Source organism: Hemitrygon akajei, chromosome 4 (assembly GCF_048418815.1).
Source record: "Hemitrygon akajei chromosome 4, sHemAka1.3, whole genome shotgun sequence".
In the NCBI taxonomy this organism is placed as follows: Eukaryota; Metazoa; Chordata; class Chondrichthyes; order Myliobatiformes; family Dasyatidae; genus Hemitrygon; species Hemitrygon akajei.
The window spans coordinates 125,071,230-125,098,978 of NC_133127.1; the positions used below are offsets into that span (position 1 = coordinate 125,071,230).

At 38.5% G+C, this 27,749-nt stretch overlaps 1 protein-coding gene across 1 annotated transcript in view; it reads right to left on the minus strand.

The window, feature by feature from the left end:
• LOC140726616 (protein diaphanous homolog 3-like) overlaps positions 1–27,749 on the minus strand; it is a 567,224-nt gene that overhangs the window by 343,158 nt on the left and 196,317 nt on the right. The window contains exons 10-15 of the mRNA XM_073043216.1: positions 13,371–13,481; positions 12,655–12,773; positions 11,871–11,987; positions 8,199–8,317; positions 6,876–6,940; positions 6,102–6,206 (exon numbers count right to left, since the gene is read on the minus strand). Of these exons, the coding sequence (XP_072899317.1) occupies positions 6,102–6,206; positions 6,876–6,940; positions 8,199–8,317; positions 11,871–11,987; positions 12,655–12,773; positions 13,371–13,481 (636 nt within the window). The remainder of the gene's footprint in view (positions 1–6,101; positions 6,207–6,875; positions 6,941–8,198; positions 8,318–11,870; positions 11,988–12,654; positions 12,774–13,370; positions 13,482–27,749) is intronic.

Sequence of the window (27,749 nt, forward strand, 5' to 3'; positions counted from 1 at the left end):
GACTTCCTGGCTAAAAGAGCCTGGACCTGCTGCAATTTGCCTTTTGCCACAATAAATCTACAGCAAATGCATTCTCACTGACTTTCCATTCGACTTTGCATTGCACAATTCTGTGTTCAACACAATCATACACCTGGTTCCAATTAACAAGCTCCAAAAGTTGGGCCTCTGTCTCCCCCCCCCCCGTAACTGGATCCTTGGCTTCCTTGTCGGGAGACCATGGTCTGTGTAGATCAGAAATAACATCTCTTCCTCGCTGACAATCAACACTAGCAAACTCAAGGATGCGTGCTTAGCCTACTGCTCTATTCTCCCTACACCCACAATTGTGTGACTAGGCACAGCTCAAAGGTCTTCTAGATATTTGCCAACACAGGTATTGTTGGCAGAAGTTCAGATGGTGTCGAGGTGGTGTACAGGAGTGAGACAGATCAACTGTTTGAGTGGTGTCACAGGAACAACCTTACACTCATCGTCAGTAAGACCAAGGAATTGATTGTGAACTTCAGGAAGGGGAAGTTGAGGGAACACACACCAGTCGTCATCAAGGAATCAGAAGTGGAAAGTGGAAAGTGTTTCAAGTTCCTGTGTGTCAACATCTCTGGGGGTCCATCCTGGACACAACATATTGATACAATTACAAACAAGGCACAACAGCGGCTACATTTCATTAGAAGAATTGGTATGTCACCAAAGACACTTGCAAATTTCTACAGAATTACCGTGGAGAGCATTCCAACTGGTTGTATAATCATCTGGTATGGAGGGGCCACTGCACAGGATCGAAATAAGCTGCAGAAAGCTCTGTCAGTTCCATCATGGGCACCAGCTTCCCCAACATCAAGGACATCATCCCAGGGTGATGTCTCAAAAAGGAGGCACCCACCATTAAGGACCCCATTCACTCAGGACATGCCCTCTTTTCATTGCTACCATGAGGGAGGAGGTATAGGAGCCTGAAGACACAGACTCAACATTTTATGAACAAATCCTTCCCCTCTGCCATCAGATTTCTGATTGGATAATGAACTCGTGCTCAGCAGCTCACAATTTTGTTTTCTTCTTTTGCTCTCTTTTTGCACTTCTTTAATTTTATCTTTGATATATATTTCTTATTGTAATTTATGTTTTTCATTGTTAAACACTGCTGCTGCAAAACCATATATTTCACAACCTGTTGTATGCCAGTGATATTTAATCCAATTCTGAAACAGTAAGCATACGTAGCATAATTATGATTATCCTCAACACCAGTGCTCCACAAAGTCAGCCCCCTACTTTACTCCCTATATAGTCACGACTGGGTGGTCAGATTCTGTTCTAACTCCATCCACAGCTTTACAGATGATACACCACAGTGGCTGCATCTCAAGTGACAATGAGTCAGAGTACTGGAAGGAATTAAAGAGCCTAGTGGCATGGTGTCATGACAACAAACTCTCCCTCAATGTCAGCAAAACAAAAGAGATGGCCATTGAACAACCCCCCAATCTGTATCAACGTGCTGAGATGAAGACGGTTGAGAGCTTCAAGTTCCCAGGTGCAAATATCACCAACAATTTGTCTTGGTGTAGCTACATGAACACTATTTTCAAGAAAAGCACATAGGTCTCTGCTTCCTCGTTAAGTTAATGTGGTATGATTTTCACTAATTTTTACAGATACCTGATAGAAAATATCTTAGCTAAATACAATAGTTTGGTATGGCAAATGCCCTGCCTCACTATTCTATGAATATAGCCCAGTCCATCATGAAAACCAGATTCCCCTCCATTGACTCTTTCTGCACTTCCCAAGCAAGATAATCCAAAATAATCAAGGATCCCTCCCACCCCCGTCATTCCCTGCCCTCCCTCCCATCAAACAGAAGACACAAGAAGGCTGTGAACATGTAACAAGGTCAAAGACAGTTTCTATCCTGCTGTTAGAATTTTCTTAAAAGCTAAAACTAAATTATTCATTTCTCAAGCGAGCACATGGGGGCTCCTGCTCTTTTTATCATCCACCTGCACTGCACTTTTTCTGTAACTGTAACACTATATACTGTTCTGACTTTTTTCCTTTTCCATTACCTTAATATACTTATGTACAGAATGATGTGATGGATGAAAACAAAAGCATTTCACTATAGTTCAGTACGTGACGACAATATTTACAACCAATTTCCTTGAATCCGCAATGTTTTGCTATCCTATAGCATGCCCCAGGGCCCTGCCATTCACTGTGTATGTTCTAGCCTTATTTAGCTCCCCAAAATGTCGTTCCATGGTGGCTCCTTTGTGCTCATCTATGAAAACTACTTGATTTCTACCTTTGATGTCTCTCATTTGGATGGGGTTCTGTTGAAGACCCTGGCCTAGAGTTCCACTCTGACTTTGGTTCTTTGCAGTGGCAGGACCTGCTCCCAGGAGCCCATGGCAGGTCACTTTTCCCACGGATGCGAAGCAAAGGACAAGCGTGCTTCAGGGGCTTCACGGCCCTGTGGACGGGGCTGATGCTAAACTGAAGCAGCCGACTGAAGCATCGCAGAAGAGAATGGAATATTGGAAACAGTGAATCAGCTATCAGAGGCTGTGTACTCAATGTGTTGTGCTCTCTCTCTTTCATTGGTGGGTGAGAGATTGTGCCAATTCTACAGGCAGAGAACTTAGGGGGAAAAAAGTGGCATGACCGATTTAACCCTGTAAATCAGTAAGTTGTTTTGTTATGTCTCCTCTAACTGTGAAATGGGGACACTCCTTTTTCCTTTATTAGGAAGAGAGAGTGCCTCTGACATGTCGAATGACTAGGTGAACGAGTAGTCTTTGGGGTACTGCAAGTCTATGTCTTTATTGATGCTTTGCTGCACGCTTGAGTGCTCAGTGGAGGGTGCTGGTGCATTTTTGCCGGTGGGGGTGAGTGGGGGGGGGTTGTTGCCTTGCTGCTGCTTGTGCGTGGGAGTGGGAGCTGGGGGGGGCTTTGGGGTTCAAACATCTAACTGTCATTCATTCTTTGGGGCACTCTTCTGTTTTCCTGGATGTCTGCGAAGAACAAGAATTTCAGGATGTATATTGCATAGATTTCTCTGATATTAAATGGAACTACTGAAATGGATCATTTGCAATTGATATCTTGCTGTGGCCTTAGACAACCTTCTTCCCTGTTCAGTATTCCACCAATTTTAGTGTGATTTGCAAACTTACTATTCGTGCAAGAAACAAAATGCTGAAGGAATTCAGCAAGTTAGGCAGCTTTTATAGAAGGAAATTTAACTAACAATGCTACTTACTTTCTCTTCCAAATCTGTAATACATAAAGTACGACAATTATTAAAGGACCTAGTGCCAACCCCTGCAGCCATCAATGTCCAAACTGAAAAGCACTCTCTGCCTCCTACCACCAACTTAATTTTGTATCCACAGTGACTGTTGTGTCATGGACCCCAAGTATTCTAGCCTTCTGGACTGGCCTTATATAGGAACATTATGCATATTACAGGGAAAATGCAATTGTATTGGAGAATGAGGAGAGTAGATATATGCCAATGTTGCCAGGAAGAGATAAGTTTTACAATGAATAATGATAGGAGAGACAAGGACTACTAATTTCTGAACACAAAACACTGAAGAGCGATTTAAGTGAGTATGCTGTTGTGTGCTGGGGCAGCAGGCTGAGGGTAGTAGACACCAACAGAATCAACAAACTCATTCGTAAGGCCAGTGATGTTGTGGGGGTGGAATTGGACTCTCTGACAGTGGTGTCTGAAAAGAGGATGCTGTCCAAGTTGCATGCCATCTTGGACAATGACTCCCATCCACTCCATAATGTACTGGTCAGGCACAGGAGTACATTCAGCCAGAGACTCATTCCACCCAGATGCAACACTGAGTGTCATAGGAAGTCATTCCTGCCTGTGGCAATCAAACTTTACAACTCCTCCCTCGGAGTGTTAGACACTCTGAGGCAATAGGCTGGGCCTGGACTTATTTCCACCTGGCATGATTAACTTATTATTATTTAATTATTTATTAGCTATAAAGAAAGCTATATTTCTTCACTATTCTTGGTTGGTGCGGCTGTAACAAAACCCAATTTCCCTCAGGGTCAATAAAGTATGTCTATCTGTCAAATTACAAGGATCCAAGATAAAATTGGACAGATAATCAACTTTCTTTGTCAAGGAATCAGAAACAAAACTGTGAGGATGAATTCAAATTAATTGGCAGAGGGACAGAGAAAAGATGAAGATTTTTTCCCCACTGCTGCAAACTTAGAGGGTGGTGGTGGTCTTAAGCTCATTACTTGAAAGGATAGGACAGACTGAAATCCTCACCACATTTGAAAACACTTACATCTGCATATGGAAGAACCAGGATCTAAAGGGCTAAGGACCAAGTGCTGGAAAGTGGGAGTAAGTTGGATATCTCTCTTGTGACTCACATAGACACAATGGGCCTCATGGCCTCCTTCTGGAACATAAATTTTCTATGCTAATATGAACATGGTAACCTGTTTTCATTCCAGTCTGTTATTAACTTATATTTTTAATGTTTGTTGTTAAATTTGACAGGCAATTCTGCTTTATAACTAATGTGATATCTTTGTTAATTATCTTGCTGCCATCTGACCATCCCTGTACAACAGGGAGACACAACATCGTTTTTAGAGTTGTGATTAGTAAGTTTTATTCATTTTAAACAGGCACATATTAAGCTTCCTTTGACACTCAAGTTCAAAATAAATTTGTCCTGTAACTATGTCAAATACTTTTTATGCATCATCTCTGTGGCTTGAAAACATATTTTAATTGTCATTACTAACCAACACTTATGATAAATTTGTCAGATTACAGGTCCTGCACAAGGGGTAGAATAATATTCCATAACTTTTCTTTCATAATTTTGTTGCAAAATAAATTGAATGAAAAATGTTTTAGTTTATGTAACAGATATCAGATTTTTAAAAATATTTTCAAAATGTTATGTGTTTGTAGAACAATAAGGTTGTTTTAATCAAGATTTCAAATTATTCATTAATCTCTACCTCTGCATCAAATTCAATGGTTTAATGGTTCCATTTAACATCAGAAAATACATTCAAGATGTTTCAACCAATTCTAAACCTCTATAGCTTTTATTGATGCCTAAATAGTTGAGGTGGTTATGCAAATATGAAGTAAAATTACCCAAATCAATTACTATTTGGCAATAGCTTTGCTGGGGAGTGTCTCACCAGTTGCCTGTAAGTACAATACTGAGCCCTCTGCCTTAACTTGCAAAGCCAGCATAACCTGGATTTCAGCCTCCATGATCCCTCCTGACATCAAGTAGTCTTGAGCTCAACATTACAAAATCTGCATTTCAGTACCATTCTGTTTCATTTCAGCACTCAACTGCAATTCAGTACATGTTACCTTCAACTTTCTGTCAATGTTGGGCATTAAACAGTTAAATTATATTGAAGTGCTCCAGTTAAGGAAGGGAGAGACATATTTAAATGTGGCTACAAAATGGCAATCAAAACATTACAAAAAAGAACACAGGAATACATCACTATTTTTAACTTGATTGATCAACTATTTTATTTCCTTATTTATTTGAAATATTTTAAAAAGCTCAAAATAGGAAAAAAAAAAGTTTTCCAAAGAAAGACACATAAAAGCCTTCTTACCGATTAAGCAAACTGCTCCCAAAACACAGTTTGTCATTGCCTTAAATAAATGTACTTACAAAACAAAGAATGGGGTCAAGGTATAAATATTAACTATCTGTACATGATCAAAAAAAAAATCAAAATATTGTGGCCCTTCATCTTTTGTGGTTAAGTTCTCAGCAATGTGTGACACTATGGGCTAACAGTAACTGAAATATAGGCAACAAGTTTAATTAACAAGATGTCAAGAACAAAATCTGAAATCAATTTTGAACCCAAAAAAACAATTAACATTGTGTATTTCTTGCATCCTGGACAGAAACTCTCAAAATGGCAGCTGACAAAATTTTGATCATCACAAATAGCAGCTGAATAGCAAAGTAAATCTCCTTTTGCATCTTCTGTGCAGAGTATCAAAGGGTTTTACAACAGTTTGTAAGTAAAAGAAATTATTCAGCAAGCTTCATTACCTGAGCTCTGAGACTCTTCAATTCGGCTTCAAGCTGATTGATTTTTTCTTCCTTCTTTTGCATTTGAGCCTGTGCCTCTTGCCGGGCTGTAGATTCTTCATCAAACTGGAAGATAAAATTACCTTTATGCCAACTGGACTACATTCTGTTGATTCCAAACAGATCATAGAATTAATATATATGGCTTGATTTCAGAAAGTACAGTAAAGCCTGAATAATTCAACATTGAATAGTTTTGAATATATTTTTTGTAATTCATCAGTGACACTTGTTTAAAACAACCTGCAGTGGATTGACAAACATAAAATACAGGTTTCTGTGATAACAGTGATTTGATCTAAAGAAAGACTTGCATCTTTTCGTATTTGAAACAACTTACTCTTTTTGTATTTGAAGCATGTTTTAGATGATATCCTCTGAATAGACATAAACCATAAGAATCTGTTACTAATTTCACTACAAATTTAGTGAATTTAACTTCTTATCATTTGTTCTGATTTCAATACAATATACACTTTAAAATTGTTGATTTCAACATTTCATCGATTTTATCCATTACAATAAAACACAATAGATTATCTTTCCTTCATATAATTTTAAATTGGACACTCCAAAGAAATTACAAAAACACCCTTCAAACATTTCTCTCTGATCAAATAATCTTTTCAGTGGCCTCATTACCACCATTTTTTCCATAATTGATATGATCAAATAATTTGGAGAGCAAATAAGTTCCTATGACAACAGCACTTAAAGGGTCAAAGTGTTCTTTACCTTTCTAGTCAATTCTGAAACCATTTGTTCACATTCATCCACCCTTGCTTTGTCAGCACAAACATCTATAGATAAAAACATAAGCACATTATCCAGCTTAATATTTGTAACAAAAATATTCTTCATGCTTCTGGAATTACTGGAAACTAACTATGTTATGATTGTGTTTATATTTTATATAAATAACTTGGTAGAAAGCAGTGAAGGTATGGCTGTTAAATTTACTTACAATCAACAGATACGTGGTAAAATTGATTGCAAAATTGACATATGGAAGATATAAAGAAATATAGATAGCTAAAGTGAATGGTAGAAGATCTGACAAATGGAGTATAATGTGGAAAAATGTGAAATTATCCACCTTGACAAGAAAAATAAGATAATATTACCCAAATTATGAGACATTTCAGAGCAGAAGCAGAACCAAAATCAGAATCAAGTTTATTATCACTGACATATGTTGTGAAATTGTTGCTTTGTGGCAGCAGCACAGTACAAGACATTAAAATATTACCATAAATTCCAATGAAAACTGGATGGATGGATGCAAAGGGTCCAATTGCCTTAATGCATGATTCACAAAATAACTGGCATGCAGGTATACAAGTAGGTGGGAAAGTTGATGGGATGTTACGCTTGGGAAAATGAATAGAAAAGTAAGGAGGTTATGCTTCTGTTATAGAAAACATTAGGGAGACTAATATTGGGTACAGCATTAAAACTCAGAAGCACAGAAAATAGCCAAGTGACACTTCCAACCTGCTCTGCTGCACAATATAAATGTGGTCAATCCTTTCTCCCAGTACCCCTTGATCCTTGTGTATATAAATACTTCAAGCATCTCGGTTTCCATCACTTCCTGTGGCAGAAAACTCCATAGATTCACTATCCTTCTCAAAGAAAGTTCTCCTCAGTCCTGTCTGTATAATGAGAACTTAACCCTCGACTCTGAACCGTACCAATAATAGAAAGATTATTTTAAGAAGATAGGTTGATCAGGCTAGGTTTACATCTGCTCAAGACTGGATTGCAACATGCAAGACCATTTGGAGTCTTCATGCTGTGGCTGAACAGGTTTCATCTCTAAAGAGGTAGAGTCTCTAAACTATTTTAAGAGGAAGCAGTGGCCATTTACAACAGAAAGGAAGGAAGTCTTTAAAACTATCTTTAATATGCATTGAAAAATCTTTAAGTATTTTGAAGGCATAAGTAGATATCTCATTGATAACTAAGTCAGTGAAAAGCTACTGCAGGTATACAGGCATGATCTATTCAAACTGCTCCAAATTGGTATAACGATAGTGTATAAATAACCAATCTTACCTATGAGATGTTCAAAATCTACATCCAATCGTCTGCGGTAAGTAAAATCAGGATCCATCCCACTGCGGTGCAACACTATCTGGGAAATACATTCTTCAATTATCTTAAAATACTGGGGCCTAGAAAATAAAAGAAGAAAATGTTTTTCTATGGTCAAATCTGAACTTCTATTTGAAACCTATCTTTTGCTTTGTCTTTTGATTCAGCTAACACACAAAGAATTTCAAACAATGCTGTCAAAAAAATTGTAAAAACTACAGAAGGATTAATTGTAAAAAAAAACTCCATTGCTGCACCAAAATAATGAAGGGCTTCTTTTTTCACAGATGATAGTTGACTGGCTGAGTTCTTCCAGCATTTCTGCTTCTGTTTCAGATTTGAGCATCTGCTGCTTTACACATTTTCCATATTTTAATATATGGCCTCTTAAATTTTATATATGAACCTCAGTAGACAAAGTCAATCAAAGTAATGTAAATTTTTATCCACACGATGGAACAATCAATTAAATGGTTGGAGCCCACCAAAGACCCCTCCAAAAGAGCTGTACATGTAGCAGGGTGGGAAATTAAGCTTAAAAAGTCAGCGATTTGCCACTGGCAGACATGAAAACAGTAAATCTGCTTTGTCCCCTCCTATGCATAATGAAAATACTAGAACTGAGACATAGCAATAGAACTTTTTCAGCAAGTCCACTACTGAACAGTTTGGCAAACTTGAAAGGTCAGATGGAACTGATAGGCTGATATTACTGATTCCCAGACTCAGGCTCACCTACAACCTTCTATTTATCAGCCCAAGGGCCTGAGCAAACACACTCCAGGAACATGGCTTCATCAGTGGAAAGGCTAGAAAAGTTCACCTGCAAGCTTTGCTGGCTGAAAAATATGTGAAGAATTTTGATAGATTTTTGCTGTCTCCAATTTTTAAAATTTTTTTAAAACTAAAGATGAAGTTGATTTAAAAAGATGTTAAGTATTTTGATTTTATGGTTTTAATTATTTGCAACTAAACTTCTAAATCATAGTCCATTCTGAAATCACCAGGTTATTAGTTGAGAATCTTTTCCAAACTGATCTCCTGTTCAACTCCTTGTAGAATTCAGCAGCAGATTTAATGACAGATTCAGCATTCCAGATCCATTAGCAAATTATTGTTGTTTGATAGTGCAAGTACAGAAGTCCTGGACTTTCCACTGTTTAGGTGTTACAAAGCACCATTGCTCAGCATAACACTGTGGCATCCTATCTGACATTGGAACAGAATTGCTGTTCATTTGAATAGGGATTCCAGACCAGGAAATGAAATGTGGATTCCAGTTTAAATAGGCCATCAGTTAATCGGGACAGCAGCTTATTTGGGACAACTCTTAAAGAAAAAAGTCATCAAGAAAATAGCCGGTATTTCTTTTATTTATTTGGGACACGACACAGCTTAATTGGCATAGGAGACTGTTGCCGAAAAGTTTCTAACTAGCGTCAGTCGAGTGCACTTGTGTGGCTGTTAAACAGTTTTTAAATAGCATCAGTTGCATGTGCTTGTGTTATGTTATCCATTTGGGTTGACAGATGCTGATTCAAAAAGCAGTGATTTCTGATTGTTTTGTTTTGATTTTGACTTTATGCAGGAAGGCAATATATTAGCTACACTCGGTGTCTGCACTGATTTTGTTCATTTGCACTCAATCAAAAGAACCAGCATCAGTTGTGTGTGCTTATGTTATGTTATCCATTTAGGCTGACGGATAGCAATTTAAAAAGCAGTGACTTTTGATAATTGTGTTTTTTTTTATTTTGACTTTATGCAGAAAGACATTGAAGGCAGTCAATTATCTGCACTAGGTGTCTGCACTGATTTTGTTCATTTACAGCCAATCAAAAGACAGCAGTGTACATGCAGATGAATTCCTCCATCAATAATTGTTAGGAACTAATACAGTTTTATAGTACTGCATTGGTAGTGTTCTATATTTCATTTAAATGCATACTTTGTTTCTCAGTTAAATGGCAGTTTGCCTTTGTGATACCTTTCAACTATTTCCATGGAACTATTTCCATGGTCAGCTGCTTAATTGGGCTAAAATGTACTGGTCCCAATGTGTCCCAATTAACCTGAATCCACTGTACTTGAAAACAGAATACATGCCTAGGAGAAAGTTTGAGAGCACGGGTGTTAAGCTATGAGGATACATATAAGAGTCAGAGTGTGTATGTGGTTTTTTTTGGGAGGGAGAGAGGAATAAAAGATGCAGAGAAAGGAGAGAGCAGACAGTATATGGAGAAAAGGCACATAGAAACTAATTTTGCTCCCATAGCAATCTCCCAAATGGGTTAATTGATTAAATGACTTCTGCCTAAAATGCAAGAAAGGTTCTGTATGCAGATTTGATGCTGTCTTGGGGTAATTAGCAAAACATTAGTGCAGCAACTGCTATGGTAGCAAAGCCATTTAAATTACCTCAATAACTTTAAGTTTCTCAAATTCAGTGAAAATCCACATCAGTAAAGCAACCTCACAAAATCAAAATTTGTAAATTATTCAGTTTCTTCTTCCCAATCAAGGAGGAACTTAAAACCATTTAGTTTCCAAACTCGACAGATTTATGCGAGTTAGAGGGAGGTACATCTGCATTAAACGGAAAATGCTGCAAATGCCCAATAGGTCAAGTAGCATCTGAATATGAGGAAACCAGAGATAACCATTTAGATAGATGAGCTTTCATCTGAATTTGGACAGTCAAGGATTTATGAAAGGATTTTAAATTTCAAAGAAAGAGGAAAGAGGGGTTGAAGGAAAGAAGCTGCCCTTGAACCTAGTGGTGTGGGATTTCTGGTTTCTGTACTTCCTGCCTAATGGTAGCTGAAAAAAAGATGGCACAATATCATTAACATATATTGACAACATCAGCACCCCCAATCACAACCACTACAAGTCACAGCCACCTAAACTAAAAATAACCTTTTTATTCCAATTCTAATTTTTGTCTATTAAACAATTCTTGAATCATGATAGTATACAACACCCAAACAGTGCACTATAATTTTGTTCAATAGATTTGTGTGATACCTTACCAAAAAATGGTTTTAAAGTTCAAAAAATGGTTTTAAAGTCCAAATAGACCATGTCAACTGGCCTGCCCTTATAAATTCTGCAAGTTACAACTAAATCTAATAGATGTCAGTGATTTCCCTCTTGACTTATTCAGCATAAGTCATGTTTTGATCTTCCATGTCCTCTTACGACCTACTTAAAGCTTATAGGTACTAGCAGTCCACAGGCAGGTCTTCAGGTGATCTTATATCTATCCCTTAAAATGAAGAAAGAAAAACAAGAAACAGAAGAGAGAGTCCAGACAGTATAAAAGTGAGGCCAAGTAGAAGCCAGTACGTGATGAAACCTTTGAGTCCTGTCTAAGAGGTGAAAGTTGCATCAATGGTCTCTAATGTAACAGAAAGAGATGGGACATGAGCAGAAATGAAATAAAGAATGCGCCACATATCTCGTAAGAAGATGCACAGAATTTTCATTTGGAGGAATTGTTCATCTGCCCACAGATGCTACCAAATGTGCAATGTAGTTTTCCAGCATCTTTGGTGTACATTTACACATTATGTAAACTGATGACAGGCAAGTGCAGCAAATCCAGACATAACAGCAAAATTAAAAACTTACCTGACAAAATAGTCATTCCTGATTAACAACATGTGTTGAAGAATGGAAAGGAAGTAACTTTCAGCTTCCGTGTCCTTCACTGTGTTAGATAGCAGACTATACACATCATTTATGTCAGTACAACTGAAGTGAAGGGAAAATATATTACAGAATAATAAATGACTGTATATTCACTACATTTTTAAAAGCACAATGGATAAAAATTTAGAAACTGGTTTGTAAAAGCAATACACCACCTCTACAGCATTTTGTCCAGCTATTGATTTGCACTGTAGAGAAGGCTTCTAACAACATAAAAAATTTTAATAATAGAAGACCTGTGCCGTTACTGTCAATCTGCTATAAAATTAATGTGCATGATTCTTCCAAAACCTCTTCTTTATCAAATTACTGAATCTCAGTTCTGGCTTTATTTGTGACTTTTGCATTAATTGTGTAATGGTAAAATCTGGAATACAGGCAACACCTACATTACCGAGAGCCAGCATTGCTCAAAACTCAAAATTCTGTATCCTTTTGAACCACACAGATGCATTCCTACAGGATGCTTTTTCTCAACAGTAACGATTAGTAATGCAGCTGCTGGTTCACAGTGGGTAGGTACTTAAGAGATTTGCTTTGGAAACAGACAAGCAATTTCTGAAGCAGCCAGCAGATGAGTTTAGACACGCAAGTTACAATGCAAACTAAATTATTAATATTATTATCCAGTTATTTTTACTCATACAATAAATGTGGCACTTTATAGAACAATCATGGAAATGTTTTACTATTAAAAGGATATTCTAATTCAGATTGAATATCTCCCAGCCGATGTGAAAACTCAACCATATCTTCTTCTTTGTGCTCATTAAATACTTTCAGCTGAATATCCAATGCATCATTTTCAATTAATGCTAACTCCTGTGGAAAGCAAGTGAGAAAAAGTAATGCATTTTAACTTAAGAGATAAATCATATAATTTCAGGAACTATAAAAAAGTGTGGTTCTGGACTGGGTACAAGGAAAGCTCAAAATTTCAAGAACGAGTCAACAATTTTTCATAGCAATTTATCAAGTTTGTGTTCTTGTTATTTCACATGGGCTTTCCTGCAACGTCAGCATTTGCTACCCATCCCAAACCAGGCTTGGAGAGGGTGGAGGCAGTTTCTGCAATAGCGATGAACCAGGGTTCATTGCGAATAACAATATAAAAATAACAATATGCTCATTGAACCAGGGTTTGTCACCTCATCAATGACAATAATAATAACATTATTTTCACTGTCAAACCATGAGGCTGCAAATTTCAATGTAAACAGTATTGTTACTGCAGATAATCTACTGTACTTAACAGATGTTCATCTGGTGATGCTTACTGCCTTGGATTCTATCCCATAGCACAAAAGTAGTTCCACTTAACACCATGGACAAAATCTTCATAATGAAAACGTGCACTGACTCAATAATGTATAACAATACAGTTTATTACAAAGAAGTAATAACTTAGATTGCTCTTACTTGAAGTAGATCTTTCAGACCACAGCGTGCAAACTCATTACGAATGTGCATTCTCAAATCTAAATCATCAGGAGTGGTCACAAGTGCATTTATGAGTTGCATACATGCCACCTAGATGTGAGTTAAAATATTTACAGTTAGAAGGTGACTCAAAATTTATTACTTATATATTTACTACATTAGTACCTATATTCAAAAATTAGGAATGAGGCATAAATTAGGTAAAGCATCAATTTACGAATGAATATGAAGTTTGTGGCCTGAGACTGCTTTACACAAATAACCACAATGAAAAAAACTGTATTTCTTTGCACTTAACTTAATTTTCATATGATTGTTTATATTTATTAGGAGCAGATGGTTATTCTAACTACTTAGAACTGAAGGTAGTACATCAATAAAACCGCAATAAACAAATGGTTCTAGAATGGCCATAAATACATAAAAAGTGACATCAGCCCAAGGGATCCACTGCAATGTAATCTGAAATATTTGACATTCCAGATTAACAAAATGTTCACTATATTTCTGAACAGATGTTTTGCCCAGACCTCAAGCTCTTACCTCAAACAGTAGAGCTGAAGGTATGAGAGAAACAGTTAAAGTCTATGGGCCTTGCAATATGTAGCTTCAATGACCAAAGACTAAACTCAAACCCATCAAGAGCCCCTACACAGAAATATATGAAAGGATAGAGCTTGCGTTCAATATCAGCAAGACAAAGCTACACCAACTTGCATCTGCTGAAACACATTTCTTCTCAACTAAATTTTACAGCGAAGCCCTAGAAAATGTGGGCCACCTCCCATACCTCAGGGGCCATGTATTCATGAAGGCTACATCCACACTATGCTGGATAAATCCGTAACTGAAGCTTTTTCTCTTCGTTTTTACCCTCCATCCACACTAAAACGGTGTTTTTTTCCCCCGAAACCAGAGCTTTTCAGAAACAATTTCCAGGGTGGTATTTTTGAAAACGCTGCTCGGGCAGATCAGAGTGGACGGGGTAACCGGAGACTTTTGAAAACGCTATCAGACGGCAGCGCGCTATTTCATTGTTTTCTTGAACGCAACCTAACAATTTCAGAACAGACGGCAAAGAAACTGAAGCCGGAAGAATTAGAAATGCACTCACTAAATACTTTGACCTATAACTTACTGAATAAATAAGTATACTGTACTTACTTTGTCCTGTTTTCTGACCTTGCTCGTATGAAGTTGGTTTACCTATTTATGCAAGTACTTCTCTGACAATAGATGTGTAACAGCCCAATGTAACATTGTATGGAAATACAAGATAACATTGATGCAGACATGTTTTATACATATAACAAGGTGCTTTATTAATGCAACAGAGTTAGTCAGTTTTTCAATGTTCGTCGTCAGCCGGGTCAATCTGTCCGTGAACTCCCTGTCGGTTGCCTCCGTACGCTTCAGTATTTGTTTTTTAGTTTTAAGTTCTCCTGTGCGAGAGCCAACAGCTGTCTGTCGTTTTAAGTTTTTCTAGTCTGTAACTACACAAACGCGCACTTTTACAGTGAGATTCGACACCAGACATGTCGCTTGTTTTCCGTAGATGTGTTCTGCACATGCGCAGGAGCAGGAGATTCGCTGAAATCTCCGTTTCAGTGTGGATAGAGATATTTTCAAAAACGCATAGTGTGGACGCCTATCGTTTTTACTCGAAGCCAGCGTTTTCAAAATTATACGGTCTGGTGTGGATGTAGCCGAAGACTGTCATTGTCATGTAATTTAGAACCAACTTCAAAATATCTGGACCTGACTTGCACTACCTTACTTCCCCTTTTCTATTTTCTAATTATGATTTATAATTTAAATTTTTATTATATTTACTTTAATTTGTACTTCAGGGAGCACGAAGCGCAGAAACAAATATCACTGTGACAATAAAGTAAAGTAAAAGTAAAGTAAAATACCAGCTTTGGTCTTTCATTACTTGAGGAAAATGGTATTTAAAGCTCAATGTTTCTGGCTCAAAACCTTTGCTACATTATCAGTCATACAGAAAGAAAGACTGTGCTTGAAGAAATGCAAAATTCCCACTAACTCCTGGGAATATCAAAGATATGACTGTCTGAAGTGATGAAAGAAGTATTCAGGATTACATTGCGAGCCTTAAATTCAAGCACTGGGAGCACAGAGGTTCTGTATAAGTTGTGAGAGTAGTATACCACACCTCACAAACTACCAACTCATCCACACTGCCACATACTGCCTCATCTGTGAAAATGTTTCCAGCTCCCACATTGGCTTCATTAGCCAATATGGAACCCGCAAAACTGGAGTGAGAGTATCATCCTTGACCCCAAGGTCTGCAAGAGGTCAAATATATCTCTCAAGGGGAACTTGCTCCCATTGTAAAAATCAGATGCAACAAGCCTAGGTGTTATACTTGATTCAGATTTGAATTTTAAATTCCACGGAAAGAAAGCCACCAGAGCAGCACTTCTACACTTCAGAAATATTGCACTTCTGTTTCTGTCACATAATTATGCTGAAAAACTAATTCACGCCTTATGTCAAATGGACTAAATTACTGAAAAGCATTTTTTTACTGGCCTTCCAAAGTAATCTACTAACAAACATCATCTCATTCAGAGCCACTAAAACCAGGAGCATATCATTCCTGTCCAAATGCACTGCATTGGTTTCCTCTATCATTTAAAATTCTCTTTCTTGTTTTAAAGGTCTCAATGGTCTAGAACCAGAGTACATCACAGAATGGCTTTTGTTTTAAAATAGTGCTCGAGTTCTCAGGTGTTCTTCCACCAGCCTCGTAAATTTAAACAATCTCCCCAAAAAATAATTGGCAGGTCAGTTTATTTGAATTACACTCCTAAACTTTGGAATGCAATGCCTAAAACTATGAGGGATACAGACTCAGTTGACACTTTTAAATGCCAGCTCAAAGCCTATTTATTTAACCTTGCTTTTAACTAACATAGCTTTGTTTTTTATTTTCAGGTATGTGCTTTATCCCATTGTAAAGTGCTTTGAACTACATCATTTGTATAAAAAGTGATAAAGATGTAGCAAATAAGTGTATAAAATAAGAAAATCAGAATGTATCCATTTTAGTGAAGAAAACTAAACAATTTAATCTCAGTGGCAAGACACTGCACATGTTTGAGCTGCAGAGGCATCTGTGTGCTTAGGCATGACTTGCATAAGGCAAAAAGAGCAATTAATTCAGAACGTTTGCATCATGTCATCACGTTTCTATGGAAATTGATTACAAAAGGTGATGAGCTTATTTAATGCATTTATGAGACCACAACCTACACAAGACATAGGAGCAGAATTAGGCCATTTGGCCCATCGAGTCTGCTCCACTATTTCAACATGGCTGATCCAATTTTCCTCTCAGCTACAATTTCCAGCCTTCATCTGTTTCAAGTCCTCTTCAAATGAATGCTAGCATAGCATCTGCCTTCCTCACCACAGACTCAACCTGAAAAGTAACCTGCAGAGAATCCTGAACAGACTCCCGAATCCCTTTGCTCCTCAGTTCTTTTGCATTTTCTCTCCATTTAGAAAATAGTCAATTCTTTCAATTCTTATACCAAAGTGCATGACCATGCACTTCCCAGCACTCTATTCCATCAGCCACTTATTGGCCAATTCTCCAAATCTAAGTCCTTCTGTAACCTCTCTACTACCTCAAAACTACTTGCCCCTCCACCTATTTTCATATCATCTGCAAATTTTGCAACAAAGCCATTGATTCTATCATCCAAATCACTGATACATAACGTAAAAAGAATCGATCCCAAAATAGATCCCTGTGGAACACCACCAGTCACTGACAACCAACCAGAACAGATTCCCTTCATTCCCATTCTTTACATCCCACCAATCAGCTACTGCTTTATCCATGCTGGAATCTTTCCTGTAATACCATGGGCTTGTAGCCTGTTAAACTTGTTAAGGAAATTGCAGACTGACTGAAGCATTTTGCATCAGTCATCAATGTGGAAAAAAACAGCAGTATGGTGGAAGTTCAGGTGTTAGGGGTTATGAACTTCCACCATACTGCCAGTGTGTTCCACAGTGATGCAAAATACTTATTCAGTTCATCCACCATTTCCTTGTCCCCCATTACTCCCTCTCCAGCATCATTGTTCTGCAGCCCAATATCCACTCTCACCTTCACTTTATGTATCTGAAGAAGCTTTTGGTATCCTCTTTAATATTATTGGCGAGCTTACTTTCATATTCTATCTTTACCTTTTTAATGACTTTTTTTAGATGCTTTCTGTTGGTTTTTAAAAGCTTCCCGATCTTCTAACCTCCCACTTTTTTCTCTAATATGTGCCCTCTGTTTGACTTTTATATTGGCTTTGACTTCGTTTTTTAGTGACGGTTCTGTCATCCCGCCTTTGGAATACTTCTTCCTCTTTGGGATGTATATATCCTGGGTCTTCCGAATTGTTTCCAAAATTTCCGGCCATTGCTACCCTACTGTCATCCCTGCCAGTGTTCTTTTCCAATCAATTCTGGCCAAGTCCTCCCTCATGCTTCTGTAATTCCCTTTACTCCACTGCAATATTAATACATCTGACCTTATCTTTTCCTTCTCAAATTTCAGGGTAAATTCAATCATATTATGATAACTTTCCCCTAATGCTACTTTTACCTTAAGCTCTCCAATCAATTCCAGTTTGTTACACAACACCTAATCCAGAATAGCTGATCCTCCTAGTGGGCTCAACCACGAGCTGCTCTAAATGCCATCTTGTAGGCATTCTAGAAATACCCCCTCTCAGAATCCAGCACCAACCTGATTTTCCAACTCTACCTGCATATTGAAATCCCCCATAACTATTGTAACATTGCCTTTTTGGCATGCATTTTCTATCTCCCATTGTAATTTATAAACTATATACTAATTATTGTTTGGGGATTTGTATATAACTCCCAACAGGGTCTTTTTACTTTTGCAGTTCCTTAACTCTATTCACAGTGATTTAGCACCTTCCGACCCTATGTCACCTCTTTCTAACAATTTGATTTCATTGTTTACCAACAGAGCAATACCACCCTCACTGCCTTGCTGTTTGTTCTTTCGATACACTGTGTATCCTTGGGTGTTAAGTTCCCAGCTATAATCTTCTTTCAAGCATGATTCAGTGATGCCTACAACATCACACATGCTAATCTGTAACTCTGCTACGAGCTCATCTACCTTATTCCGTATACTGCCTGCATTCAAATATAAGACCTTCAGTCCTGTATTCACCCTTTTTGATTTTGTCTGTCTTTTAAGTTGCAACTCATCCTGTTGACTGCTATATTGCCCTATCAACAGTCTCTCCTCACTACACATTGCCTCTGTTTGTAAACCAACCATATCATCTTCAGCACTATCACTCTGGTTCCCATCCCCCGCCAGATAACTGGCACCAAATCCAACTCATTTTTTTGTTATTTTTTAAGATGGAAGCAAATAATTCAACTCAACATTGAGCATGACAATCATGGTGACATCAGCTTGAAAAATTGAATGGTCTACTCTTCACCCAAATTTATTTGTTCACAGGTTCACATCTATCATTTACACCATCATGACTGGCAGATACAAAGTCAGTTTTGGCATGCTCCTATTTTATTGAACTGCACCATTCTCAGTTCCTGAACCAATACTATTATACCAGACTGTCTTTTATTTCTAAATGAACCATAAAAAGATCCATCATTACATCAGTCATAAACAATTACTTTGAGCCTCACCATAATCTCCTTCAATTACACCAAATCCAACTTACTTCTTTTGTTAATTTTTAAGATGAAAGCAAATGATTCAACTCCACATTGAGTATTAAATCTAAATAGAGTTCAAAATTGATTTTCACATCCAGAACACGATCATTTTAGCCTCTAATTCAATCTAATAGCATTCAAATCCAACCTGTTCAACACTCTTGCACGCACCCAGTTCAGTATTAACTACCAACAGGAATTAATGGAGGTCTGGTGTCTTCACCTTCCCTGCCTACATGTTTACAATGGGCTGGAAACCAAGTGCTTCAGGATTTTTCATAAAATGACAAACAATAATAATTCTTCACGCACTGGAGGTACTCACTGAGTCAGGCAGCAGCTACAGGGAAATGGACAGCTGAGCTTTTTTCCAAAACCCTTCATCTGGGCTACCAACAAAGTTGATGAACTGGACAAGCTCCACAAAGGTGTAGGAAGCTGCACAAATTCATTCTTCAACGTAGCATAAGTGCCGATGTTGGTTTGGAAAATGCATTGCTCCATGCAGGCAAAAAAAGGGCAGGCACAACTGGGGGTCATGCTAGTGCCCAAGACTACACCTTTGGTTTGGAAAATGTGGCAGCCTCCAAAAGAGGTGTTGAGAGCAAACACAAATCTTGTCAGTCAGAGAAAAGAATCAATGGAGGGGAACTAGTTAGTCTATTTTCCAGAAGGAAAGAAACTGCCCTGAGGGTTTACTGGTTGGGAACTGCTAGATGAAAAGGTCCAACCGAAAGTGTTACTGTCCACTTCCCTCTCCTGGTGCTGCCTGACACATTTGAGTTCTTCCAGCACTTTGTATGTTGCTCCAGATTCCAGTACCTGCACTCAATTGTATCAACCATAATTTCTCATTGTCATGAAATAACTTTTATTTGAGGTTGATTGATCACTTTGTGATATTATTACCAACAGTAAAACATCCTGTGTTTCCTTTTTATCCCTAAAAACAAGACATAACTTGTAAATATACATGCCCATCCCAGCAATCAATTCACTAACAATCTACTAAGGCATAACTTTGACTCTGTGGAACAATTTACTATTCCTTGAACACAGTACCTTTCTTGTACCTGAGCAGCAGCAATATTTACATCAGGTTGCTGTCTATTGATTATTGCTCGGTATTCAACAACATCATCCCCTGAGTATTAATTAACAAGCTTCAAAACCTGGGCCTCTGCAATTGAATCACTGGCTTCCTCATTGGGAGATCACAATCAATGCGAATCAGAAATAAAATCTCCTTCTTGCCGACAATCAACACGGGTGTACCTCAAGGAGGCATGCTTGGCAAGGTGCTCTACTCTTGCTACACCCATGACTGTGTCATTAGGCACAGAACAAACGCCATCCATAAATTCATTGATGACACAACTGCTCTCAGCAAAATCTAGATGGTGATGAGAAGGCACAGAAGAGTGAGAGAAATCAGCTGCTTCAGTGCTGTCACAACAACCTTGCACTCAATGTCAGTAAAACCAAGGAATTGATTGTGAACGTCAGGAAGGGGAAGTCGAGGAAACACATCAGTCCTCATCAAGGGGTCAGCAGTGGAAAAAGTGAGTAGTTTCACGTTCCTTGGTGTCAACATCTCTGAAGGTCTGTCCTGGGCCCATTATATTGATGCAATGACATTCCACCGAGATGCAACACTGAGCGTCATAGGAAGTCAGTCCTGCCTGTGGCCATCAAACTTTACAACTCCTCCCTCGGAGTGTTAGACACCCTGAGCAAATAGGTTGGTCCTGGACTTATTTCCACTTGGAATAATTTACTCATTATTATTTATTTATGGTTTTATATTGCTATATTTCTACACTATTGTTGGTTGGTGCGAATGTAACAAAACCCAATTTCCCTTGAGATCAATAAAGAATGTATGTCAAAGGAGGAATGACAGTAGTCATATTTCATACAGAGTTTTGAGGAGATTTGGAATGTCACCAAAGACTCCAGAAAATCTCTGAAGATGTACGGTGGAAATTATTCTAACTACTGTAGATTTCGCACTACAGAGCGCACCTGATTAAAAGCCGCTGGCTCTAATTTTAGAAAGAAAATCAATTTTGTACTTGTACAAGCCGCACCGGATTTTAGGCCGCAGGTGTCCCACGTTGTAATATGAGATATTTACACAGAAAGATATTACACGTGAGGATTTTTTAACTTTTAATTAAATCCATATGGTAACATAAACAAATACATATTGCAAATGCTTTTTTTCGAACCGTGCCTGTAACACGGCTACTTTTAAATATACATACGTATCGGTAACACACAAATTACGTTGCGTATACATTCCAATATCTCCTAACGACTGGTAAAAAAAATATATACTGCAGCCTACCAGGAAAAGTTATTGATCGCCTTTAACTTAAAAGCAGCGTTCTCGCTCGGGTCTAATGCCCCCACCTTCCCGTTTATCGCAAACCGGTATTTCCCACAAGACACGGCGAAACCGGATGTGACGTCATAGTATCCTGGGATGTAGTACTTCTAAATTTAACTAGAAAATACTAACAAATGAATTACTAAGCGAAAATATTATAAACTAAATAACTGCCATAAAGGCAGCACAATGCTTTTCTTCGAGTGTTTTCCATGTTGATGAGGGTGAGTACAAATGACTGATTTACAATAATTTAATTGTGAAAGTGCGCTTGATTTATCGTACAATTTCATTGGACCTCTGTGAACTATTCATCAATTTTATTGGTCTACTGTTACGAGGCAAAATGTTTTTGGCGGCATGAAAAAAAATCATGCATTAGCCGCACCGTAGTAAAGGCCGCAGTGTTCAAAGCTGTTCAAAATGTGGGAAAAAAGTAGCGGCTTATAATCCGACATCTACGGTAGTTGCAACAGCATTTAGTACGGAGGGCCCAATGCACAGGTTCGTATAAAGCTACAGATTTTAAACTCAGCCAGCTCCATCATTGGCACTGATCACCCCACCATCACAACATCGTCAAAGGTAATTCCTCAAAAACGCAGCCCACATCCATCATTAAGGATCCTTACCACTCAGGACACACCTTCTTCCTGTTAGTACCGTCAGGGTAGTAAATACTGGAGTCTGAACACATACACTCAACATTTTAGGGACTGCTTCTTCCCCTCCATCAGATTCTAAAAACCATAAACACAACCCCAATGCACTAATTAATATACTTTCAGTAGCCACCTTATTAGGTACCTCCTGTACCAAAAAAATGGTCTCTGAGCATATGTTCATGGTCTTCTGCAGCTATAGCCACCTATTTCAAGACTCAACGTGTTGTACGTTCTGAGATGCTCTTCTGCACACCACTGTTGTAACTCATGTTTATTTGAGTTACTGTTGCCTTCCTGACAGCTTAAACTAGTCTGGCTATTCTTCTCAGTCCTCTCTCATTAACAAGACCATTTTCGCCACAGAACTTCTGTTCACTGGAAGGTTTTTGGTTCTTGCACCATTCTCTATAAACTCTAGAGACTTGTGTGAAAATCCCAAGAGATCAGTAGTTTCGGAGGTACACAAACCACCCTGTTTGGCACCAGCAATCATTCTACGGTCAGTCTTTAGATCACATTTCTTCCTCATTCTGATGTTTGGACTGCACAACTGAATCTCTTGATCATGCATTGAGTTGCTGCCATGTGACTGCTTAATTAGATTAACAAGCATTAGTCATTAATGAGCAGTGTTCAGGTGTATCTAATAAACTGGCCACTGTGTATACATTTCTTATTGTAATTTATGGCATATTTTATGCATTGCATTGTACTGCTGCCACAGAAAAACTAATTTCACAACATGTGAGTGATAATAAACCTGATTCTGATTCAAGAGTACTTAATTTCAAGATAAAACCCCACTAGCCATAAACTACTGAAATCTGAGTTTTCACTCTGATCTGCTTCAGCTTAATTCTACTCTATGGTCTGTTCTATCAGTGTTTAATACAATTTTTTAAATGTTCCCAAGTTATATTCTGAATTAAATTCCAAGCGATCAAACACAATTTTAACTGTTACAAAGGGTAACTTCACATCAATAAGATTTGAAGTTGGAAAACCATATAAAACTATGCCTCCTTGAGAGGATAACATTTGATTTAAGAACTTCCCAGACTGTATTTTGTTCAAATTGAGCTGCACCCATGGTGACTTTGAAATGCCATGTATAACTGTATAAACCTTTCACCCATTTTCTAAAGGACTTGTACCTGACTTAATTATTTTCATTTATTTGCATTTCCATATGCTCAGGAACTTTCCTCAAAGATGTCACCCTCTATTTTACAACAGCTTGTGAATGTTATATGCCAATAGACAGTCGATAACTATATGGGTCAGGGAAGAAAAGGCATGATTAATGTGTCAATTTACTTTCACTCCTTGTCACTCTGATCCCATCTGTACATTCACAATCCTTAGTGCTCGAAGGGTTTTGGCCCAAAAGTCAACTGTGCTTTTTTCTGCAGATGCTGCCTGGCCTGCTGAGTTTCTCCAGTATTTCATGCGCACTGCAAGGACACTAAACTTGTGGTTATTTTTTTTGGATCTGTACAACACAAACTGTATGGGCTGCACACCTGTAAAATCACCCAGTTCCTTTAATACAGGGTCAATTAATCCACTCTTCCTGTACATTATGCAACACAAGACACGAAATTTAAAATTCTGTCTAAAACTGAACTCACTTTACCTCATCCTGGAAAACTACTTCCATGTTATTCCTCCTAAAACACTCCAGTTTCCTTATGTGAGCATCTTGAATACAGTCTCACTATTTTATTCTTTGGCAATGGCAGAAGACGCTTCCCAAACACCTTCTCCTTAGTAATAGCAATTATACTCATTTCTGCCCCGACACTCAAATTTCTAGCATGCTGCTGGTGTCTTCCAGAAAGTCTGAAGGAAAATACTTACTCAGTTTGTCTGCCATTTCTTTGTTACATATTACTACCACTCCAGCATCATTTTCCTATGGTCTAATATCCACACTCACCTCTCTTGTACTTTTTATATATCTGAAAATACTTTTGGTATCCTCTTATATTCTTTGCGAGCTTTACTTTCACATTTAATCTTTTCTCTCCTTATTGTTTTTTTAGTTGTTTTCTGTTGGTTTTCAAAACTTCCCAATCCTCTAGCTTCCCAATAATTTGTGCTATATTGTACAACCTCTCTTTTGCTTTTATGCTTTGATTTCCCTTGTCAGCCACAGTTGCCTCATCCTCCCTTTACAATACTGTTTCTTTTCAAAGAACCTGCATCTTCTGAATTATTTCCAAAAATTTCAGCCATTGTTATTCTGCCATCATCCCTGCTGGTGTCCCCTTCCAATCACTTTGGCCAGCTCTTCTGTCATATTTCTCTAGCTACTGTAATACCAATAAATCTGATTTTAGCTACTCCCTCTCAAACTGCAGCGTAACTTCTTACGTCTCTTGATCATTGCCTCCTAAGCATTCTCTTATCTTAAATTCCCTAATCAAATCTGGTTCATTACACCACACCAAATCCAGAACTGCATTTCCCTAGTGGGCTCGACCACAAACTGGTCTAAAAAGCCAGCAGCAACCTGATTTTCCCAATATATCTGCAAACTGGAATCCTCCATGACCATTGTAACACTGCCCTTTTCTATCTATTGTATCTCCTATTGTAATTAGCACCCCATATCCTGTCTGCTGTTCAGAGGCCTGTGTATAACTCCCATCAGGAACTTTTTACCCTTGCAGCTCCTTAACACTACCCACAAGGTTTCTAAGGCAACACGAGTGAATCTGCAGATGCTAGAAATAAATAAAAACACAAAATGCTGGCATAACTCAGCAGGCCAGACAGCATCTATGGGAGGAGGTAGTGACGATGTTTCGGGCCGAAACCCTTCATCAGGAGTGAAGTAACATGGGATGGTCGAGGGGGGATAAGAAGTGGGGGGAGGGATGAAGTAGAGAGCTGGGAAGTGATAGGCTGGAGGGAAATGGGCGAGGGGGAAGGTGGAGAATTATGGGAAATAAAAGAGAAAGAAAGGTAGGGCTGGGGGGAGATTATAGTGAGGGGGTAAAAAGAGAGAGAAAGAGAACCAGACTAAAATTATAGATAGGGATGGGATAAGGGGGGGGGGGGGAGGCAGGGGTATCAACGGAGGATCCTATATTTTTGAATCCTACCTATGTCACTTCTCCCAAAGGATTTGATTTCATTTTTTAACAAAACCACGCCACCCCTTCTGACACTCTGCCTGTCCTTTCAATATGATGTGTATCCTTGAATGTTAAGCTTCCAGTTGTGATCTTTCAACCACAACTCTGATGCCCACAACTTGAAGTCATTGATAACTCAGCAACAACCCAAAGCAGAGCTATCAATGCTTTTGAGGTCATTGCCATTTCACCACATTGTGGTATTCACTTGGAGATTCATGCTCAAAAACTATCAGTTATTACTCCCTTCAACTCACTGGAGCCCTAGTTCACATATACCCTTGATCTGTAGCTTATTCTATAAATCTAGGGTATTGGTTGCCCAATGGAATATTAATTCAATAACATTTGATAGTCTAGGTAGTCTGCTCATCCAGCATCATCCAAGTCCAAGTGTGTCAGATTTACAAATTTAGACAGTACCATAGATGGAGGAAATCTGAAACAAAAGTACAAACTGCTGAAACCCTTTGCAGGCCAGGCCACATCTGTGAAGAGAAAAGTTATTAACATTTCAGGCTCCTGACCCTTCATCAGCACTTTTCCAGTGAAAAGGAAATTATCTAAAATGAAAGCTCATTTTCTCTCTCTATGATGCTGCTTCACACACTGAATACTTCCATCATTTTCTCCTCTAACTCCACAATTGACACTCTTTTTCTCTCAAGGAATGGACGTGCCAAATAATTGAATACAGCTAGAGAATTATGTCAGCAAACTGTAAATCTACCTCAAATGATCAAAGCTTAATGTTTTCATTACATCAACATTTTTGCTCATTGTAGAAAAAATAGACTTTCAAAAATGTTTCAGTACAGAACACGACCAAAACATATGTGTCAATGTGGCTGTCTCGGTTTTACATCTGTCACACTGACTATCAACATTAGGAAACATTTTAGACGATCTCTCCTTTGTCAAATAGTAACGATGTACAATTTTAAATTAAATTAAAGAGTGATCAATCAAGAACCTATCAACACACAGTAGCATAGCAGTTAGCGCGAATCTATAACAGCTCGGGGCGTTCTAGAGTTTGGAGTCTAATTACAGTGCCACCTGTAAGGAATCTGTACGTCCTCCCCTTGGAATATGTGAGTTTTCAAGGATGCTCCTTTTTTACTCCCACAATGCAAAGAGCAGGTTAATTGGCCATTGTAAATTGTCCTGTGTCTAGGTTCAGGTTTGTCAGGGGGAGTGGCTCAAAGAGCCGTTGGGGCCAACTCTGTACTATATCACTAAATCGATAAATAAACCACCGCTTTCAATACACTCCATGATAACCACTACAGCTCTTAGAGCAACTAATTCCACAGATTTATGACTCTCTGGCTGAAAAAATTCCATCTCACATCAGTTTTAAAAGAATGTCCATTTATTCTGAGGCTATGCCTTTGGATCGCAGATTCTCCTACTAATGGAAACATCCTCTCTACATTCACTCTATTCAGACTTATCAGCCTGTTCAATGATAGCATCTGCATCCTCCTGAAAGCCATTAAGTACAGGCCTAGAGATATCAAGCACTCCTTACATATTAAGCCTGTACAATCCTGATTTGATGGAGACAGACGTGTGAAGCACGGAGGAACATCTGGTGAAACTTCTGAAATGCCTGTTTCGCTGCCGCTGTTACTGTGCGATCGGAAAAATCTCTGGGAGGAAGGCCCCAAATCCTCGGCTTTACCTGTTGCCTGGTGGCCGGTGCCGAGGTCGAAGCGCTAGGTAGAGATGGTGCTCGGTGCTCGGTGTCGGAGGGCTGGTCGGAGGCTCGAAGTTTTCGAATGGACTCGGAGTTGGATGTGGTCGGAGCTCCCAAAGTGCTGTATCAGCAAGCTGCGGTGCTGAAGGTTCATGGCAGGAAGAGTTTTTCTTCCTTCTACCGTTTACATGAGATGATGGGCTGTCGGGACTTTGAGACTTTCTTTTAAACCGTGCCATGGACTGCTCTTTATCAGATTACGGTATTGCTTTGCACTGTTGAAACTATGTGTTATAATTATGTGGTCTTTGTCAGTTAGTCTTTTATCAATTATGGTATTGTCTGCACTGTTGAAACTATATGCTAACTATAACTATATGTAACTATGTGGTTTTGTGTAGGTCTTGTAGCTTTAGGTTTGTCTGAGGGGTTTGCAGTTCCTTTCCTGGGAACGTGCTAAAACGGTAGCGCAATATCGATACGCAGCAACCTCTCCGGACTCTGGATTGGGGATTACCAAACGTTCTCTGGTTTTTCTTGTGTGGTCTGTTTTGTGCTTTTTCGCAATATCATTCGGGAGAACGTTGTCTCATTTTTTAACTGCATTGTATTTGTGGTTTATAAATGACAATAAACTGAATATGAATCTTTCATTCCAAGGATCGTTCTTGTAAAGTTCCTCTCGATAGAAGATCC